This window comes from Triticum urartu, chromosome 7A (assembly GCF_056163025.1).
Source record: "Triticum urartu cultivar PI428250 chromosome 7A, HENAU_Tu73, whole genome shotgun sequence".
Classification (NCBI taxonomy): Eukaryota; Viridiplantae; Streptophyta; class Magnoliopsida; order Poales; family Poaceae; genus Triticum; species Triticum urartu.
Window position 1 is genome coordinate 746,024,630 of NC_141879.1, and position 21,552 is coordinate 746,046,181.

Consider the following 21,552-nt stretch of genomic DNA (forward strand, 5'->3'; position numbering starts at 1 on the left):
GCGCACTACAAGATCGCAGCCTTACGTGGCCTTAATCAACCTGCTGATTGTCAGTTAGTTTCCCCTCGCGCAAGGCTAGGGTTTCTCTCCTCTCGGGCGACGCCGCCGCCCCTGAGTACCTTACCCCGATCGATCTCCCTCCCTGTGAGCGGTTCTCTCGATCGGCCAAACCTCGCTCCTCCCTGCCCCTCGGTAGCGATGGAGCCTCCCGCAGACGCCCTGTCAGGCACCAGCGCTGGCGGCGGCGGCTCTCACGGAACGCCGGACCTTGGAGATTTCATGGAACAACTCAACCTGGAAGATGAAGACTTCGATGATCTGGTGATAGATGAGGCTGATCCGGAGATCAATGAGAGCGTGAGATGGCTCGCGCTGGCTAGGGTTCATACAGAGAAAACCTTCAGCCAAGCGGCCTTCTACAAGGATATGCGGGCGGCTTGGAACCCCGCGCAGCCGGTAAGGTTTCGCCCGGTTGGGCCGAAACTCTTCGTTGTACAAGCATCTTGCTTGGGAGACTGGGAACGTATGCTGGATCAAGGGCCCTGGCTATTCAGGAATCTACTCGTGTTGATGGTTCCATATGATGGTTTCACAAAGGCAGAGGAGGTTCCCATGATGTTTATGCCAATCTGGCTAAAATTCACAAGATCCTGGAGGGTTTCTGCAGGAAGAACATTGTGGAAAATTTGCTGAAAAACTCTGGCGAGATCCTGGAGATGAGACTGAACGGGAGCACCCGTGGTGACTACATTAGGGTTAGGGTTCGGCATGATGTTCGCCGGCCTCTCACCAAGTTTGTCAGTATTGTCAGGGGGAAAGAACGCCAAGTCTACTTGGTGCGTTACGAGAAACTGGCACACTTCTGCAGTGTATGTGGGCTCATCGGTCATGATTGCAAAGAGTGCGGATCAGGGGTGCATGAGGAGAAGGACAAGAAGTATGGGTCTTGGCTCTATGCTGATGGACTAAATAAACAGCCGTCCAATGATGGTTATGGCCGGGGAAGGAGTCAGAAGCAACAGCCGTCTCAATCTCATCAGCAGAAGTCGCCGGGAAAGACAGTGGTCGACCCGGACATGCTAGATACGGCTACAAGCCCTGCCAAGGATGGACGCATATCCAAGCAAGGAGATCCAGCAGCTCGCAAAAGGCTCTCCATGGAGGATGTTGGACCGGATGCCAATGCGTTGGTAGGGCCGAGAGGTGTGCTAGCACTTACCCAGGGGAATGGTGAGGATGGTGCACAGGCCTCGCCTACCAGTAGTGCTAGCAGTAAGAGGGCTCGTATGGAGTCAAGAGGTATGTCAGGTGATAGATCGGCGGCCTCCTTCGAGGAGGACCGCCAGATGCAATGAATATCCTAGCTTGGAACTGCCGGGGGGGGGGGCACCGCCGGACAGTTCGTGAGGTGTTGGCCCTCTCTAAAGCCAATTCCCCGGGGCTTGTGTTTCTGTCGGAGACAAGACAGGCCTCTTCAAAGATGGAGAAATTGAGGTGGAGATTGCAGATGAAGGGTTTTGTTGGTGTGTCGAGTGACGGCCTTAGTGGAGGCCTGGCACTCTTTTGGGATGAGAAGTTGCAGGTTACGGTGCTGGATTCTTGTGCACGGTACATTGACGTGCGGATTGTAGATGTGGCAAATGATAAAAGTTGGAGAACGACGTTTGTCTATGGTGAGCCCCGAGTTGAAAACCGTCATCTCATGTGGAGTTCTCTATCCCAGCTTCGTGCGGTTTCGTCGGAGCCGTGGTTAGTATGTGGAGACTTTAATGAGGCAATGTGGCAGCATGAGCATATGTCTAGAGCCCAGCGCTCTGAAAATCAAATGGGGTTATTCCGGGACTGTTTGTTGGCATGCGAATTATGGGACCTCGGTTTTTCGGGGTATCCATTTACATATGATAATGGGCAGTTTGGAGAGAGGAACGTGCGATTTCGCCTGGATCGTGCCTGTGCGGATGAGGGGTGGAGGGAGCTCTTCCCGGCCGCGCAAGTTGTTCACCTTGCTTCGTCATGTTCTGACCACTGTCCGATCTTGGTTCGACTGGTTCTTGAGGATTCGAGGAGGACTTCTGCTTCCCCTCGATATGAGATTATGTGGGAACGCCACCCGGCGCTGGCAGAGGTGGTGGCGAATGGATGGAGGAAAAGCAAACCGGCCGGCAATCTGGCGGCGGTGCGGGACGCCCTACATGAAATGATGAATGACCTTAGGGCGTGGAGTAAGAAGAATTTTGGCCACGTTGTCACAGAATTGGAGAAGTTGAGATCCGAGCTGGCTGATCTACAGCTAAGAGATGCGGATCGCTCGTTGATTCGCTAGAAGATGGCCCAACTCGATGAGCTATTATATAGGGAAGAGATGATGTGGTTACAGAGATCGCGCATTACGTGGCTGAAGGAGGGAGAACGAAACATGGCATATTTGCATAGGCGAGCTGTATGGCGGGCGCGGAGGAACTACATACAGAGACTTCGGCGGTCTGATGGCTCATGGTGCTCCTCTCCATCGGACATGGAACGCATGGCTACTTCCTACTTCAAGGAAGTGTACACCAAGGACCCGACTCTCAACCCCGATGTCGTTCTCTAGGCTATTGTCCCTAAGGTAACTGACCAGATGAACGCCATGTTATGTGCATCATTTACCGAGGAGGAAGTGTCGAATGCACTGTTTCAAATTGGCCCGCTTAAAGCTCCGGGCACGGATGGCTTCCCGACAAGGTTTTATCAACGGAATTGGGCAACTCTAAAATCTGAAATCACTGCTGCCGTGTTGGAGTTCTTTGTCTCTGGCTCCATGCCAGAGGGGGTTAATGATACGGCGATCGTCCTCATCCCGAAAGTTCCTCATCCCAAGGAGCTTAAGGATTTCAGGCCGATCAGCCTCTGCAATGTTATTTACAAGTTGGTGTATAAATGTTTGGTTAACCGTCTCCGGCCTTGTCTGTCGGAGTTGATCTCTGAAAATCAAAGTGATTTTATTCCGGGCCGGCTCATCTCGGATAATTCTATTATTGCCTTTGAGTGCATCCACCACATACAATCATTGAAAAATACCAGTCGGGCGGCCTGTGCATACAAGCTCGATCTCTCAAAGGCGTACGATCGGGTCGACTGGGATTTTCTGGAGAAGGCGCTGAGTAGATGGGGCTTCTCGGAACAGTGGATAGCTTGGATAATGTCTTGTGTTAAATCTGTCCGTTACTCGGTTAAACTGAATGGGAAACTTCTGGAGGTTTTTTCACCATCACGAGGCCTTTGTCAAGGTGACCCATTGTCTCCGTTTTTGTTTCCCTTTGTCGCTGACGCGTTATCTTCTCTCCTATCTAAATCAGTGAATGAAGGCAGTTTGAACGGGGTGAGCATTTGTCGGGGTGCACCAGAGATCTCTCATCTCCTCTTTGCGGATGATACCTTGCTATTTTTTGAAGCTTCAGGCCAGCAGGCGGATGTTGTTAAAGGTTTGTTGAACACTTATTCCTCGGCGACGGGTCAACTTATAAATCCCGAGAAGTGTTCCATCCTGTTTTCTGACAACTGCGGTGGGTCAGTCGTGGATGAGATCAAGAGTACATTGGAGGTAACGCAGCAGGTGTTTGAACCAAAATACCTTGGACTCCCGGTCCCTGAAGGAAGAGTTCACAAGGGGCAATTTGAGACACTGCAAGATAGATTGAGGAAAATTCTTGTTGATTGGAGTGAACAATATGTTTCAGTTGGAAATAAAGAGATTCTTATCAAGGCTGTGGCTCAGGCGATTCCTACCTATGTAATGAGTGTGTTCAAACTGCCGGCTTCAGTGTGTGATGATCTAACCAAGATGATGCGGCAATATTGGTGGGGGTGGAAAATGGCAAAAGGAAGATGGCCTGGTTAAGTTGGGAGAGAATGATGTTACCCAAAGCAATGGGGGGCATGGGATTCCGAGACATGAGGGCGTTTAATCAAGCTCTGCTTGCCAAGCAGGCTTGGCGCCTCTTAGATAGCCCAGATAGCCTTTGTGCGAGATTATTGAAGGCCAAATACTACCCTAGGGGAAACCTGCTTGACATTGTTTTCTCGTCTAACAGTTCGGCGGTCTGGAAGGGTATTGTTCATGGTCTTGATTTGGTGAAAAAGGGCATTATATGGCGCGTGTGCAACGGCGAAATGATAAAAACCTGGAGAGATGCTTGGATCCCTCGTGGTCACAATTTCAGACCGATTACTCCTAAAAGGAATTGTCGGTTCAATCGGGTAGCTGATTTTCTGAATGAACATGGAGCATGGGATGTGGAACGGCTCAGGGAGCATTTTTGGGACATGGATGTCAGGGAGATTGTGAAGATACGCACATCTCCAAGGAACGGGCAGGATTTCATCGCTTGGGCCCCGGAGAGGTCTGGACAGTTCTCTGTGCGTAGTGCTTATCATCTTGCAATGGAAGTCCAACACTCCATGAGGCTCAGCTCGTCAAGCAGTAATGCTTCGGGTCGGAGGCCGATTTGGCAGCGGATTTGGAGCTCTAAAGTGCCTCTGAAAATGAGAATTATGGCCTGGAAGGTGGTCTCTGGAGCTTTAGCTACAAATGAATGCAAGAAGTATCGTCACATATCTACGAGAGATAGCTGTCGGGTGTGTGGCTGAGAAAAGGAGACTAGCTTTCATGCTCTAGTGTCATGTGAACATGCGCAGGGGATATGGGCTCAGATGAGAACTGTGTGGCGTCTACCGAGCCAGGAGCTCCTTCATGATACTGGGAAGGAATGGCTTTTAAACGTCCTGGCAAATTGCGATGATCACATGCGGGATTGCACGATCATGTTGTTATGGAGGATTTGGTCGCTACGATCGGACCTTACACACAGAAAGGATGTTCCGTCCGTAACGGCAACGTCGGATTACCTTCAAAGTTATATGAATTCTTTGACCCTGTGTGGGCCTTTCTCCACGGATGAAATTCTCAAAGGGAAGATGCCTGCGGTCCGAGTTGCAAACGCCGAAGCATCCGCACCGCCAATACCCCTTCACTGGCCGCGGCCGCCCACGGGCTGGGCAGCGCTTTCGGTGGATGGTGCCTTCATGCAAGAGGACGGGTCGGCGGCAGCAGGTATGATACTTCGGAATCATGAGGGTGGTGTGATCTTCGCGGCATATAGATGCATCTTCAACTGTAACGACGCGCTGGAAGCGGAACTACATGCAATAATGCAGGGTATGGCCTTGGCCCTGCAGCATTCATCCTTGCCAATTGTGGTTCAGTCAGACTCATCTACGGCACTAGCTGCAATGACCCCGGGGACGGTTTGTCCAGGTCTGTTTATGGGCACTTGGTACTAGAGATCAAGCGTCATCTTCAGGATCGAGAGTTTGTTCCATCAAAAATAAAGCGTGATCAAAATAGGGTAGCACATCGGTTGGCATTGTATAGTCGTACGGAGTCCACTACTGCCGTATGGCTGGGAAGGAGCCCACCTTGTATTGAGGAGTTGGTGCCTCTCGATTGTAACCCTCTGATTATGGAATAAAACTCTCTTTCTGTCGCAAAAAAAAAACCTGCTGATTGTGCAGAAACTAAACATCGTTGATGATTCTCGCTACGTACCTTACCCAGGAAGCGTACCAATCATCGTCACATGAAGCCACACAAGGTGAACTCCAGGTCAGTTCTAGATGACCCTATGACTGATGAACCTGTGATCGACTCTGGAGTTGCAGCACGACATCACCACCATCTCCTGGTTCCAGCATTCGCATCAGCACTATGCTGTTCTGATCATCAGGACTATGTGCTTGAGCTTGCAGCACATCCTTGTTCCAGTGTCTCCTTCCCAGCCCGGCCCCTTTCACAACATCAGGCGTAAACTGACCTAGGTAGGCAATATCTCAAAACTAGGCGTAATCAGATTGTAGATATTCAAGAGCTTGTGATCAACGACGAACAAAAGTAGGTTCCTAGTATCGGGCATCACTCCGTACATTGCTCATACCTCTCCCATGAAGGCCCATACCGTCATTAAGGCTCACTCGGTACATTATACCTGAAGAAGCCAGTAGCATTGAGCCTTTTCTGAAGAGAGAAGTGCATATTTCAACCCCCAACTTTTGCCCTAGTCTAATATACAACCCTCAACTTCAAAAGCGTCTAATCTACAACCCCCAACTCTCAAAACCATCTAAGATTCAACCCTGAGACCGGTTTTGACCCTGTTGACCGGTTTTGAACCTGTTGACCGCCCAGTCAGCGTGCCACATCAGCGACACTGTTCACAAATTCATTTTCTGAAACTTTCCCCCCCAAAAAACTGAGAAATTCAATTTCTAGGGGAAAAATCCTGCATGAATAGTAAATTCAAAAAAAAATAAAAAGTACCATTTTTAGAAGGAAAAATAATTTTTCGTCTCGTGAACAGTAACTCAGGAAAAGTTTGAAAAAAATATAAAAAGTATCAGCACAAATTTTCGAAAATTCCCAGTTTTCACACATGTGAACAGTACTAGTGGACAAAAAAATTTCAAATGTACTGTTCATGCGGGGGATAACGAAATCCCGAAATTACTGTTCACGTGGCGAAAACGGAATTCTTCAAACTTTTTTCAAAATGATTTTTTTCACCGCATATGCAGTGAATTCGGGAATATTTCATTTTTCGCCACGTGAACAGTACTGTTCGCGTGAGAATTTTCCAGAAAATGAAATTTTCTGATTTTTTGGCAGAAAATGAATTCATGAACAGTGTTATGAACGGTGTCGCTCATGTGACACGCTGACTGGCTGGTCAATGGGTTCAAAACCGGTCAACAAGGTCAAAACCGGTCTCAGGGTTGAATCTTAGACGGTTTTGAATCATGACCAAAGTTGTTCAACGAAACCTTTAATCTATGTCCATTAAGTCTAACCTGAACCGCGGGCAAACGCAAGCGGTTTATCTTCCTCTGCATATACTCTCTCCGTCCGGAAATACTTGTCGGAGGAATGGATGTATCTAGACATATCTTAGTTCTAGATACATTCATTTTTATCCATTTCTTCGACAAGTATTTTCGGACGGAGAGAGTACTATCCATCGTGGGTCAATATTTCCATTGCGTCCACCAGTCATCGAGCTGTCAAGCATCCATCTTCGTCATGCATGTACATTGTTTGTTTGCTCTTTCCGGATTCCACCGCCGCCTCTATGCCTGATGAAGAAAAATAAGAAGTAGAAGGCTTTGAACAATCATGATTGCAACTATGCATTGGAAGATAGCAGAAGGAAGGGCTTCACTATACAGCAGAAACAGGACACCTTTTGCCCGCAGGTTGAAAACTATGCTATGTAGATACGTAGTCCGTTTGGTAAACTTATTATGTTATCAAAACAGACCATCCACATAAGATTGAATATTTCAATCTGATAACACAATAAAAGGCAGGATATTCAGATTTTGTGATGATGGCGGCAGGGTTTCTTTTTCTTGGTCGGCAGCAGCAGCTCTGCAATGGTTTCAGTTCAGTTGAGAGCGTCTCGACAAACACAAAATCCAACCCTGCATACATAGCAATGTGTATACAAAGCTGTAGAATCTGAAGTGCAGCACTCACAGCGCTCAAAAACCGACGGTAAATGCAAGGCAGAACAAACAAACCACTCTGGATCCACACGGCGTTAGGTCGACAAGCTCTTACACCTCCCGTGCCAGGTACTCCTGGCAGATCATTTCAGTCTTTCATCGTAATTGATGCAGATGGGGAAAAAATACTTCAAATGCTAATCCCTGTCAAGGTTAATTTCTTTTAGAGAGGAGACAAAAATCTGTGGTTGGTTTTTATTATACACGTCCACACAAAAAACTTGTTAATTGAGTTGATTTAATACTCTAGTCTCTACTTAAATGCAATATTAATCCTCCCCAGAGGTATTTGCTTATCGATGTACATTTTCTCATTAGAGTTTGAAACATCAATCTTGACTTTTCTCATACAGCAGTAAATCATGCGTAAGGGCCTTTTTGGTCGCATGATTCAACAAACACTGGAACATGAAAAAGCAGAAATACAATATACTATAATGCTCCAAAACATACTATAATCGTTGACATCTCAAATCCTACAGCAAGCGGAAACACAATATACTATAATTGTTGTTCTTTGGTTGCACCACGTAAAAAACACAAAAAATACTATGGAGATTGAGTGGATGTCACTCCAAAGAATTTATCGAGGTTATACCTCTTGCTAAATATCCGGTCGAACTAATATTGTAGGAAAGCACAAAAATTCAGATAATAAAACCTAATGCAATCCTGTAGAACACTGGTCACATCATACAACAACTACAAGCCAATTCTGCCCACAAAAGGCACATAAATTTGTAGCTTATTGGTGAAACAAAACAAACAGCTGCAACCGCAGCTGCAGGGTCATGAAAAATACATTATACAATGCGGACTGCAGATAAAGCAGCCTCTTCTGCCAAATTGTGCATCTAGTGCGAAGCATCATAAATACAGTCAGATACGCTTCATCTTGTGCACAATATTCTGCTGCATGGCATCGACAGAACTGAAGAAAGCAACCCGCCAGATCTTGCAGAAAAATAATGCTCCAAACCATACCCAGAAACCAAAGACAATTCCAGCAATCACCGAGTAGTACAGCCACAGTGTTTCGAGTTCATGGTGATGTTCCTCTGCTCCATCCATTGGTGTTGTACTACTCGAATTATTTGTGCATGGTCTTAAGGGGGGACCACAGAGTCCAAGATTATTGCCATAGATTGATGGGTCATCGAGTGTTTGAAGCTGACTGCCTGTAGGTATCTCTCCAGACAGAAGGTTATTGGAGAGATTGAGGTTGCTGAGGGACATCAGGTTTGAAACACTAGGCGGAATATGACCTGATAGTTTGTTCCAGGAGAGGTCAAGGGACTCTAATAGCTTTAGATTGCCAATATCCTTGGGGATACTACCAGACAGATTATTTCTTGAAATATTTAGTAACCGCATGCCTCTGAGACTTGTGAGCTCTGAAGGGATCTCACCAGATAGAGAATTACCAGAGAGATCAATACCAGTCACAAATGCATGCCTTCCCTTGAAGGTGCACTCCCGTCCCTTCCAAGTTGGGAGAGAATGATGTTACCCAAAGCAATGGGGGGCATGGGATTCCGAGACATGAGGGCGTTTAATCAAGCTCTGCTTGCCAAGCAGGCTTGGCGCCTCTTAGATAGCCCAGATAGCCTTTGTGCGAGATTATTGAAGGCCAAATACTACCCTAGGGGAAACCTGCTTGACATTGTTTTCTCGTCTAACAGTTCGGCGGTCTGGAAGGGTATTGTTCATGGTCTTGATTTGGTGAAAAAGGGCATTATATGGCGCGTGTGCAACGGCGAAATGATAAAAACCTGGAGAGATGCTTGGATCCCTCGTGGTCACAATTTCAGACCGATTACTCCTAAAAGGAATTGTCGGTTCAATCGGGTAGCTGATTTTCTGAATGAACATGGAGCATGGGATGTGGAACGGCTCAGGGAGCATTTTTGGGACATGGATGTCAGGGAGATTGTGAAGATACGCACATCTCCAAGGAACGGGCAGGATTTCATCGCTTGGGCCCCGGAGAGGTCTGGACAGTTCTCTGTGCGTAGTGCTTATCATCTTGCAATGGAAGTCCAACACTCCATGAGGCTCAGCTCGTCAAGCAGTAATGCTTCGGGTCGGAGGCCGATTTGGCAGCGGATTTGGAGCTCTAAAGTGCCTCTGAAAATGAGAATTATGGCCTGGAAGGTGGTCTCTGGAGCTTTAGCTACAAATGAATGCAAGAAGTATCGTCACATATCTACGAGAGATAGCTGTCGGGTGTGTGGCTGAGAAAAGGAGACTAGCTTTCATGCTCTAGTGTCATGTGAACATGCGCAGGGGATATGGGCTCAGATGAGAACTGTGTGGCGTCTACCGAGCCAGGAGCTCCTTCATGATACTGGGAAGGAATGGCTTTTAAACGTCCTGGCAAATTGCGATGATCACATGCGGGATTGCACGATCATGTTGTTATGGAGGATTTGGTCGCTACGATCGGACCTTACACACAGAAAGGATGTTCCGTCCGTAACGGCAACGTCGGATTACCTTCAAAGTTATATGAATTCTTTGACCCTGTGTGGGCCTTTCTCCACGGATGAAATTCTCAAAGGGAAGATGCCTGCGGTCCGAGTTGCAAACGCCGAAGCATCCGCACCGCCAATACCCCTTCACTGGCCGCGGCCGCCCACGGGCTGGGCAGCGCTTTCGGTGGATGGTGCCTTCATGCAAGAGGACGGGTCGGCGGCAGCAGGTATGATACTTCGGAATCATGAGGGTGGTGTGATCTTCGCGGCATATAGATGCATCTTCAACTGTAACGACGCGCTGGAAGCGGAACTACATGCAATAATGCAGGGTATGGCCTTGGCCCTGCAGCATTCATCCTTGCCAATTGTGGTTCAGTCAGACTCATCTACGGCACTAGCTGCAATGACCCCGGGGACGGTTTGTCCAGGTCTGTTTATGGGCACTTGGTACTAGAGATCAAGCGTCATCTTCAGGATCGAGAGTTTGTTCCATCAAAAATAAAGCGTGATCAAAATAGGGTAGCACATCGGTTGGCATTGTATAGTCGTACGGAGTCCACTACTGCCGTATGGCTGGGAAGGAGCCCACCTTGTATTGAGGAGTTGGTGCCTCTCGATTGTAACCCTCTGATTATGGAATAAAACTCTCTTTCTGTCGCAAAAAAAAACCTGCTGATTGTGCAGAAACTAAACATCGTTGATGATTCTCGCTACGTACCTTACCCAGGAAGCGTACCAATCATCGTCACATGAAGCCACACAAGGTGAACTCCAGGTCAGTTCTAGATGACCCTATGACTGATGAACCTGTGATCGACTCTGGAGTTGCAGCACGACATCACCACCATCTCCTGGTTCCAGCATTCGCATCAGCACTATGCTGTTCTGATCATCAGGACTATGTGCTTGAGCTTGCAGCACATCCTTGTTCCAGTGTCTCCTTCCCAGCCCGGCCCCTTTCACAACATCAGGCGTAAACTGACCTAGGTAGGCAATATCTCAAAACTAGGCGTAATCAGATTGTAGATATTCAAGAGCTTGTGATCAACGACGAACAAAAGTAGGTTCCTAGTATCGGGCATCACTCCGTACATTGCTCATACCTCTCCCATGAAGGCCCATACCGTCATTAAGGCTCACTCGGTACATTATACCTGAAGAAGCCAGTAGCATTGAGCCTTTTCTGAAGAGAGAAGTGCATATTTCAACCCCCAACTTTTGCCCTAGTCTAATATACAACCCTCAACTTCAAAAGCGTCTAATCTACAACCCCCAACTCTCAAAACCATCTAAGATTCAACCCTGAGACCGGTTTTGACCCTGTTGACCGGTTTTGAACCTGTTGACCGCCCAGTCAGCGTGCCACATCAGCGACACTGTTCACAAATTCATTTTCTGAAACTTTCCCCCCCAAAAAACTGAGAAATTCAATTTCTAGGGGAAAAATCCTGCATGAATAGTAAATTCAAAAAAAAATAAAAAGTACCATTTTTAGAAGGAAAAATAATTTTTCGTCTCGTGAACAGTAACTCAGGAAAAGTTTGAAAAAAATATAAAAAGTATCAGCACAAATTTTCGAAAATTCCCAGTTTTCACACATGTGAACAGTACTAGTGGACAAAAAAATTTCAAATGTACTGTTCATGCGGGGGATAACGAAATCCCGAAATTACTGTTCACGTGGCGAAAACGGAATTCTTCAAACTTTTTTCAAAATGATTTTTTTCACCGCATATGCAGTGAATTCGGGAATATTTCATTTTTCGCCACGTGAACAGTACTGTTCGCGTGAGAATTTTCCAGAAAATGAAATTTTCTGATTTTTTGGCAGAAAATGAATTCATGAACAGTGTTATGAACAGTGTCGCTCATGTGACACGCTGACTGGCTGGTCAATGGGTTCAAAACCGGTCAACAAGGTCAAAACCGGTCTCAGGGTTGAATCTTAGACGGTTTTGAATCATGACCAAAGTTGTTCAACGAAACCTTTAATCTATGTCCATTAAGTCTAACTTGAACCGCGGGCAAACGCAAGCGGTTTATCTTCCTCTGCATATACTCTCTCCGTCCGGAAATACTTGTCGGAGGAATGGATGTATCTAGACATATCTTAGTTCTAGATACATTCATTTTTATCCATTTCTTCGACAAGTATTTTCGGACGGAGAGTGTACTATCCATCGTGGGTCAATATTTCCATTGCGTCCACCAGTCATCGAGCTGTCAAGCATCCATCTTCGTCATGCATGTACATTGTTTGTTTGCTCTTTCCGGATTCCACCGCCGCCTCTATGCCTGATGAAGAAAAATAAGAAGTAGAAGGCTTTGAACAATCATGATTGCAACTATGCATTGGAAGATAGCAGAACGAAGGGCTTCACTATACAGCAGAAACAGGACACCTTTTGCCCGCAGGTTGAAAACTATGCTATGTAGATACGTAGTCCGTTTGGTAAACTTATTATGTTATCAAAACAGACCATCCACATAAGATTGAATATTTCAATCTGATAACACAATAAAAGGCAGGATATTCAGATTTTGTGATGATGGCGGCAGGGTTTCTTTTTCTTGGTCGGCAGCAGCAGCTCTGCAATGGTTTCAGTTCAGTTGAGAGCGTCTCGACAAACACAAAATCCAACCCTGCATACATAGCAATGTGTATACAAAGCTGTAGAATCTGAAGTGCAGCACTCACAGCGCTCAAAAACCGACGGTAAATGCAAGGCAGAACAAACAAACCACTCTGGATCCACACGGCGTTAGGTCGACAAGCTCTTACACCTCCCGTGCCAGGTACTCCTGGCAGATCATTTCAGTCTTTCATCGTAATTGATGCAGATGGGGAAAAAATACTTCAAATGCTAATCCCTGTCAAGGTTAATTTCTTTTAGAGAGGAGACAAAAATCTGTGGTTGGTTTTTATTATACACGTCCACACAAAAAACTTGTTAATTGAGTTGATTTAATACTCTAGTCTCTACTTAAATGCAATATTAATCCTCCCCAGAGGTATTTGCTTATCGATGTACATTTTCTCATTAGAGTTTGAAACATCAATCTTGACTTTTCTCATACAGCAGTAAATCATGCGTAAGGGCCTTTTTGGTCGCATGATTCAACAAACACTGGAACATGAAAAAGCAGAAATACAATATACTATAATGCTCCAAAACATACTATAATCGTTGACATCTCAAATCCTACAGCAAGCGGAAACACAATATACTATAATTGTTGTTCTTTGGTTGCACCACGTAAAAAACACAAAAAATACTATGGAGATTGAGTGGATGTCACTCCAAAGAATTTATCGAGGTTATACCTCTTGCTAAATATCCGGTCGAACTAATATTGTAGGAAAGCACAAAAATTCAGATAATAAAACCTAATGCAATCCTGTAGAACACTGGTCACATCATACAACAACTACAAGCCAATTCTGCCCACAAAAGGCACATAAATTTGTAGCTTATTGGTGAAACAAAACAAACAGCTGCAACCGCAGCTGCAGGGTCATGAAAAATACATTATACAATGCGGACTGCAGATAAAGCAGCCTCTTCTGCCAAATTGTGCATCTAGTGCGAAGCATCATAAATACAGTCAGATACGCTTCATCTTGTGCACAATATTCTGCTGCATGGCATCGACAGAACTGAAGAAAGCAACCCGCCAGATCTTGCAGAAAAATAATGCTCCAAACCATACCCAGAAACCAAAGACAATTCCAGCAATCACCGAGTAGTACAGCCACAGTGTTTCGAGTACATGGTGATGTTCCTCTGCTCCATCCATTGGTGTTGTACTACTCGAATTATTTGTGCATGGTCTTAAGGGGGGACCACAGAGTCCAAGATTATTGCCATAGATTGATGGGTCATCGAGTGTTTGAAGCTGACTGCCTGTAGGTATCTCTCCAGACAGAAGGTTATTGGAGAGATTGAGGTTGCTGAGGGACATCAGGTTTGAAACACTAGGCGGAATATGACCTGATAGTTTGTTCCAGGAGAGGTCAAGGGACTCTAATAGCTTTAGATTGCCAATATCCTTGGGGATACTACCAGACAGATTATTTCTTGAAATATTTAGTAACCGCATGCCTCTGAGACTTGTGAGCTCTGAAGGGATCTCACCAGATAGAGAATTACCAGAGAGATCAATACCAGTCACAAATGCATGCCTTCCCTTGAAGGTGCACTCCCGTCCCTTCCAAGTTGGGAGAGAATGATGTTACCCAAAGCAATGGGGGGCATGGGATTCCGAGACATGAGGGCGTTTAATCAAGCTCTGCTTGCCAAGCAGGCTTGGCGCCTCTTAGATAGCCCAGATAGCCTTTGTGCGAGATTATTGAAGGCCAAATACTACCCTAGGGGAAACCTGCTTGACATTGTTTTCTCGTCTAACAGTTCGGCGGTCTGGAAGGGTATTGTTCATGGTCTTGATTTGGTGAAAAAGGGCATTATATGGCGCGTGTGCAACGGCGAAATGATAAAAACCTGGAGAGATGCTTGGATCCCTCGTGGTCACAATTTCAGACCGATTACTCCTAAAAGGAATTGTCGGTTCAATCGGGTAGCTGATTTTCTGAATGAACATGGAGCATGGGATGTGGAACGGCTCAGGGAGCATTTTTGGGACATGGATGTCAGGGAGATTGTGAAGATACGCACATCTCCAAGGAACGGGCAGGATTTCATCGCTTGGGCCCCGGAGAGGTCTGGACAGTTCTCTGTGCGTAGTGCTTATCATCTTGCAATGGAAGTCCAACACTCCATGAGGCTCAGCTCGTCAAGCAGTAATGCTTCGGGTCGGAGGCCGATTTGGCAGCGGATTTGGAGCTCTAAAGTGCCTCTGAAAATGAGAATTATGGCCTGGAAGGTGGTCTCTGGAGCTTTAGCTACAAATGAATGCAAGAAGTATCGTCACATATCTACGAGAGATAGCTGTCGGGTGTGTGGCTGAGAAAAGGAGACTAGCTTTCATGCTCTAGTGTCATGTGAACATGCGCAGGGGATATGGGCTCAGATGAGAACTGTGTGGCGTCTACCGAGTCAGGAGCTCCTTCATGATACTGGGAAGGAATGGCTTTTAAACGTCCTGGCAAATTGCGATGATCACATGCGGGATTGCACGATCATGTTGTTATGGAGGATTTGGTCGCTACGATCGGACCTTACACACAGAAAGGATGTTCCGTCCGTAACGGCAACGTCAGATTACCTTCAAAGTTATATGAATTCTTTGACCCTGTGTGGGCCTTTCTCCACGGATGAAATTCTCAAAGGGAAGATGCCTGTGGTCCGAGTTGCAAACGCCGAAGCATCCGCACCGCCAATACCCCTTCACTGGCCGCGGCCGCCCACGGGCTGGGCAGCGCTTTCGGTGGATGGTGCCTTCATGCAAGAGGACGGGTCGGCGGCAGCAGGTATGATACTTCGGAATCATGAGGGTGGTGTGATCTTCGCGGCATATAGATGCATCTTCAACTGTAACGACGCGCTGGAAGCGGAACTACATGCAATAATGCAGGGTATGGCCTTGGCCCTGCAGCATTCATCCTTGCCAATTGTGGTTCAGTCAGACTCATCTACGGCACTAGCTGCAATGACCCCGGGGACGGTTTGTCCAGGTCTGTTTATGGGCACTTGGTACTAGAGATCAAGCGTCATCTTCAGGATCGAGAGTTTGTTCCATCAAAAATAAAGCGTGATCAAAATAGGGTAGCACATCGGTTGGCATTGTATAGTCGTACGGAGTCCACTACTGCCGTATGGCTGGGAAGGAGCCCACCTTGTATTGAGGAGTTGGTGCCTCTCGATTGTAACCCTCTGATTATGGAATAAAACTCTCTTTCTGTCGCAAAAAAAAACCTGCTGATTGTGCAGAAACTAAACATCGTTGATGATTCTCGCTACGTACCTTACCCAGGAAGCGTACCAATCATCGTCACATGAAGCCACACAAGGTGAACTCCAGGTCAGTTCTAGATGACCCTATGACTGATGAACCTGTGATCGACTCTGGAGTTGCAGCACGACATCACCACCATCTCCTGGTTCCAGCATTCGCATCAGCACTATGCTGTTCTGATCATCAGGACTATGTGCTTGAGCTTGCAGCACATCCTTGTTCCAGTGTCTCCTTCCCAGCCCGGCCCCTTTCACAACATCAGGCGTAAACTGACCTAGGTAGGCAATATCTCAAAACTAGGCGTAATCAGATTGTAGATATTCAAGAGCTTGTGATCAACGACGAACAAAAGTAGGTTCCTAGTATCGGGCATCACTCCGTACATTGCTCATACCTCTCCCATGAAGGCCCATACCGTCATTAAGGCTCACTCGGTACATTATACCTGAAGAAGCCAGTAGCATTGAGCCTTTTCTGAAGAGAGAAGTGCATATTTCAACCCCCAACTTTTGCCCTAGTCTAATATACAACCCTCAACTTCAAAAGCGTCTAATCTACAACCCCCAACTCTCAAAACCATCTAAGATTCAACCCTGAGACCGGTTTTGACCCTGTTGACCGGTTTTGAACCTGTTGACCGCCCAGTCAGCGTGCCACATCAGCGACACTGTTCACAAATTCATTTTCTGAAACTTTCCCCCCCAAAAAACTGAGAAATTCAATTTCTAGGGGAAAAATCCTGCATGAATAGTAAATTCAAAAAAAAATAAAAAGTACCATTTTTAGAAGGAAAAATAATTTTTCGTCTCGTGAACAGTAACTCAGGAAAAGTTTGAAAAAAATATAAAAAGTATCAGCACAAATTTTCGAAAATTCCCAGTTTTCACACATGTGAACAGTACTAGTGGACAAAAAAATTTCAAATGTACTGTTCATGCGGGGGATAACGAAATCCCGAAATTACTGTTCACGTGGCGAAAACGGAATTCTTCAAACTTTTTTCAAAATGATTTTTTTCACCGCATATGCAGTGAATTCGGGAATATTTCATTTTTCGCCACGTGAACAGTACTGTTCGCGTGAGAATTTTCCAGAAAATGAAATTTTCTGATTTTTTGGCAGAAAATGAATTCATGAACAGTGTTATGAACAGTGTCGCTCATGTGACACGCTGACTGGCTGGTCAATGGGTTCAAAACCGGTCAACAAGGTCAAAACCGGTCTCAGGGTTGAATCTTAGACGGTTTTGAATCATGACCAAAGTTGTTCAACGAAACCTTTAATCTATGTCCATTAAGTCTAACCTGAACCGCGGGCAAACGCAAGCGGTTTATCTTCCTCTGCATATACTCTCTCCGTCCGGAAATACTTGTCGGAGGAATGGATGTATCTAGACATATCTTAGTTCTAGATACATTCATTTTTATCCATTTCTTCGACAAGTATTTTCGGACGGAGAGAGTACTATCCATCGTGGGTCAATATTTCCATTGCGTCCACCAGTCATCGAGCTGTCAAGCATCCATCTTCGTCATGCATGTACATTGTTTGTTTGCTCTTTCCGGATTCCACCGCCGCCTCTATGCCTGATGAAGAAAAATAAGAAGTAGAAGGCTTTGAACAATCATGATTGCAACTATGCATTGGAAGATAGCAGAAGGAAGGGCTTCACTATACAGCAGAAACAGGACACCTTTTGCCCGCAGGTTGAAAACTATGCTATGTAGATACGTAGTCCGTTTGGTAAACTTATTATGTTATCAAAACAGACCATCCACATAAGATTGAATATTTCAATCTGATAACACAATAAAAGGCAGGATATTCAGATTTTGTGATGATGGCGGCAGGGTTTCTTTTTCTTGGTCGGCAGCAGCAGCTCTGCAATGGTTTCAGTTCAGTTGAGAGCGTCTCGACAAACACAAAATCCAACCCTGCATACATAGCAATGTGTATACAAAGCTGTAGAATCTGAAGTGCAGCACTCACAGCGCTCAAAAACCGACGGTAAATGCAAGGCAGAACAAACAAACCACTCTGGATCCACACGGCGTTAGGTCGACAAGCTCTTACACCTCCCGTGCCAGGTACTCCTGGCAGATCATTTCAGTCTTTCATCGTAATTGATGCAGATGGGGAAAAAATACTTCAAATGCTAATCCCTGTCAAGGTTAATTTCTTTTAGAGAGGAGACAAAAATCTGTGGTTGGTTTTTATTATACACGTCCACACAAAAAACTTGTTAATTGAGTTGATTTAATACTCTAGTCTCTACTTAAATGCAATATTAATCCTCCCCAGAGGTATTTGCTTATCGATGTACATTTTCTCATTAGAGTTTGAAACATCAATCTTGACTTTTCTCATACAGCAGTAAATCATGCGTAAGGGCCTTTTTGGTCGCATGATTCAACAAACACTGGAACATGAAAAAGCAGAAATACAATATACTATAATGCTCCAAAACATACTATAATCGTTGACATCTCAAATCCTACAGCAAGCGGAAACACAATATACTATAATTGTTGTTCTTTGGTTGCACCACGTAAAAAACACAAAAAATACTATGGAGATTGAGTGGATGTCACTCCAAAGAATTTATCGAGGTTATACCTCTTGCTAAATATCCGGTCGAACTAATATTGTAGGAAAGCACAAAAATTCAGATAATAAAACCTAATGCAATCCTGTAGAACACTGGTCACATCATACAACAACTACAAGCCAATTCTGCCCACAAAAGGCACATAAATTTGTAGCTTATTGGTGAAACAAAACAAACAGCTGCAACCGCAGCTGCAGGGTCATGAAAAATACATTATACAATGCGGACTGCAGATAAAGCAGCCTCTTCTGCCAAATTGTGCATCTAGTGCGAAGCATCATAAATACAGTCAGATACGCTTCATCTTGTGCACAATATTCTGCTGCATGGCATCGACAGAACTGAAGAAAGCAACCCGCCAGATCTTGCAGAAAAATAATGCTCCAAACCATACCCAGAAACCAAAGACAATTCCAGCAATCACCGAGTAGTACAGCCACAGTGTTTCGAGTTCATGGTGATGTTCCTCTGCTCCATCCATTGGTGTTGTACTACTCGAATTATTTGTGCATGGTCTTAAGGGGGGACCACAGAGTCCAAGATTATTGCCATAGATTGATGGGTCATCGAGTGTTTGAAGCTGACTGCCTGTAGGTATCTCTCCAGACAGAAGGTTATTGGAGAGATTGAGGTTGCTGAGGGACATCAGGTTTGAAACACTAGGCGGAATATGACCTGATAGTTTGTTCCAGGAGAGGTCAAGGGACTCTAATAGCTTTAGATTGCCAATATCCTTGGGGATACTACCAGACAGATTATTTCTTGAAATATTTAGTAACCGCATGCCTCTGAGACTTGTGAGCTCTGAAGGGATCTCACCAGATAGAGAATTACCAGAGAGATCAATACCAGTCACAAATGCATGCCTTCCCTTGAAGGTGCACTCCCGTCCCTTCCAAATTATGTCCATGCTTCCATTGTAAACATAAAAATATCTGTGGGAAGTAAGTGCTATGTCAATTTTTACAACTGGTTGTGTCACAAATGTCTGTCTCATCAGGGAGATGTTGACCAAACTTTCTAGTATGGAACCTACAAAATTGTTTTCAGCAAGATCTAGCAGTTGGAGATGGGGGAGTTGTGATAACTGCTGCCAAGGAATACTCCCGTAGAACTTGTTTGAGCGGAGGCTGAGAATCCTCAACGAAGGATTGCTTTCCCCTATCCACGGAGGAATTACACCAGAAATCTTATTGTCCCGGAGATCCAAAACAACAAGGCTTTTGAACTTCTTCAACACCATTGGAAAGCAACCTGTGAATTTATTACTTGACAAGTGCAGTGACCTTAGTGAAGAGTTGAAGAAAGTTGAGGTTGGAACTTCCCCAGCTAAAGCATTGCCCGACAAATCCAAGAACTGTAAATCTTTCAAGTTCCAGATGCAACCAGGAAGATCTCCAAACAACTCATTGTTTGATAGATCCAAGAGCACCAGGAGTGTTAATTGACAAAAGGGAGACCATGATTCTCCTGAGAAGCTGCTATTGTCTGTACTGTTAGCCACCTTGACAATTGGCAACTGCCTGTTGTCATGATTAGGAATGATACCCGTAAACTTGTTGCCCGACATGTCGAGAGCAATGAGATTTACCAGCAAGGAGATGGTTTCAGGAAGCTCACCCTCGAGATGGTTGGAGTTGACCTCAAGGAATATCAAAGATATTGCATTACCAATATTTGTTGGCACAATTCCAGTAAGGTGATTTTTGGACAAGGACAATGCTTGCAAGTTCCGCATGCTCCCTATCTCCGCCGGGATGCTTCCAGTTAACAAGTTGCTGGATACATCAAAACCCTTGAGCTCCTTGCACTTGCTGATATGCGATGGGATGCTTCCAGTTAACATGTTTCCGGATACATCAAATATCTGGAGCTGCTTGCACTTGCTGATATGCGATGGGATGCTTCCAATTAACAAGTTTCTGGATACCATAAATAACTCGAGCTTGGTACAGTTTGTAAACATCTCTCTCGGGATGGTACCATTTATATTATTTTCAACCAAGTAAAATGTCAACAATGTTTGTATCCTGGCAAAACATGGTGGCACACTTCCATATAACTGATTCTGTCCCAGGGTCATGTACTTAAGACTAGTGAGGTTCCCTAGCTCTAGTGGGAGAGTAGAAACCAGACTAGCGTTTCTGAAGTTGAGCTCCTGTAGGAACTGAAGTTTCCCGAGTGAGGCTCGGATCGACCCACCAAGTGGGTTGTTGCCCACTATAAGATCTCGCAACCCAGATATCATCCCCAGCTCCTCTGGAATTCCTCCCGTGAGATTATTTGCAGAGAGCTGCAGTGCCTTGAGATTTTGGAGCCTTGAGAATGAGCGGGGTATTAAGCCAACAAGATTGTTGCTGCTCAAGTCCAGAAAGGTGAGCGTGAGCAACTTGGATATGTTTGCCGGGATGGCTCCAGCAAGGCTGTTGTTGTTGAGTTTGATCTTGGTGAGGTTCAAGAATGCTGCCGAATACAAGTAATCGAGCGTACCTTTGAGTTCAGTGTTGGGAAGGCTGAGCTCTGTAACATGCCCGGCAGTGTCACATGAGATGCCAAACCAAGAGCAGGTGGAATTCATAGTCGACCATGAGGACAGCGAGTTGGCGCCAACCAAACTGGACTTCCATCGGAGAAGTGCTTCTGCTTCCAGGTTGGTGGCCTTGGCTGCGCATACTAGCAAGAGAAGTGAGATATGGAAGAGTTCCTTCAGGGGCGCCATTGAAGTGTTGGGTAAGAAAAGTGGCAAGCTGGAGAGCATTTCCTTGGTTTACAAGTAGCTAGAGTTCACATAGATAAAAGAGATTGGTGTAGAAAACGCGAATAATATCTTGGTATCTTAATTCTCAACCTAAGAGGAAAGTGAATACTAGTCAGTAGTGTACTCATGACTGATGACCATGTGTGTGGCTGTTGCTGTCCGTTAACACAAGTGCAAGTGTACACCACCCAAACCAGCCG

At 45.5% G+C, this 21,552-nt stretch overlaps 3 protein-coding genes and 1 pseudogene across 3 annotated transcripts; 1 reads left to right on the forward strand and 3 right to left on the reverse strand.

Annotated features, from left to right (window-relative positions):
* Positions 1-1,480: 1,480 nt before the first annotated feature.
* On the forward strand, positions 1,481-2,323 carry LOC147962701 (uncharacterized). The gene has a single exon (XM_087534275.1). It carries the CDS (start codon positions 1,481-1,483, stop codon positions 2,321-2,323), a length of 843 nt encoding a protein of 280 aa, XP_087390401.1.
* A 6,024-nt stretch (positions 2,324-8,347) lies between these two features.
* LOC147962702 (receptor-like protein EIX2) lies at positions 8,348-11,195 on the reverse strand. The gene is made up of 3 exons (XM_087534276.1): positions 11,177-11,195; positions 10,881-11,056; positions 8,348-9,078 (listed from the first exon to the last, which is right to left on the reverse strand). The coding sequence occupies exons 1-3, from the start codon at positions 11,193-11,195 to the stop codon at positions 8,476-8,478; spliced, it is 798 nt and encodes a 265-aa protein (XP_087390402.1). The 3' UTR covers positions 8,348-8,475.
* Positions 11,196-13,592: 2,397 nt separating this feature from the next.
* LOC147962703 (receptor-like protein EIX2) lies at positions 13,593-16,399 on the reverse strand. The gene is made up of 3 exons (XM_087534277.1): positions 16,381-16,399; positions 16,085-16,260; positions 13,593-14,282 (listed from the first exon to the last, which is right to left on the reverse strand). The coding sequence occupies exons 1-3, from the start codon at positions 16,397-16,399 to the stop codon at positions 13,680-13,682; spliced, it is 798 nt and encodes a 265-aa protein (XP_087390403.1). The 3' UTR covers positions 13,593-13,679.
* A 2,356-nt stretch (positions 16,400-18,755) lies between these two features.
* Positions 18,756-21,351, reverse strand: LOC147962704 (receptor-like protein EIX2; annotated as a pseudogene).
* Positions 21,352-21,552: the final 201 nt, after the last annotated feature.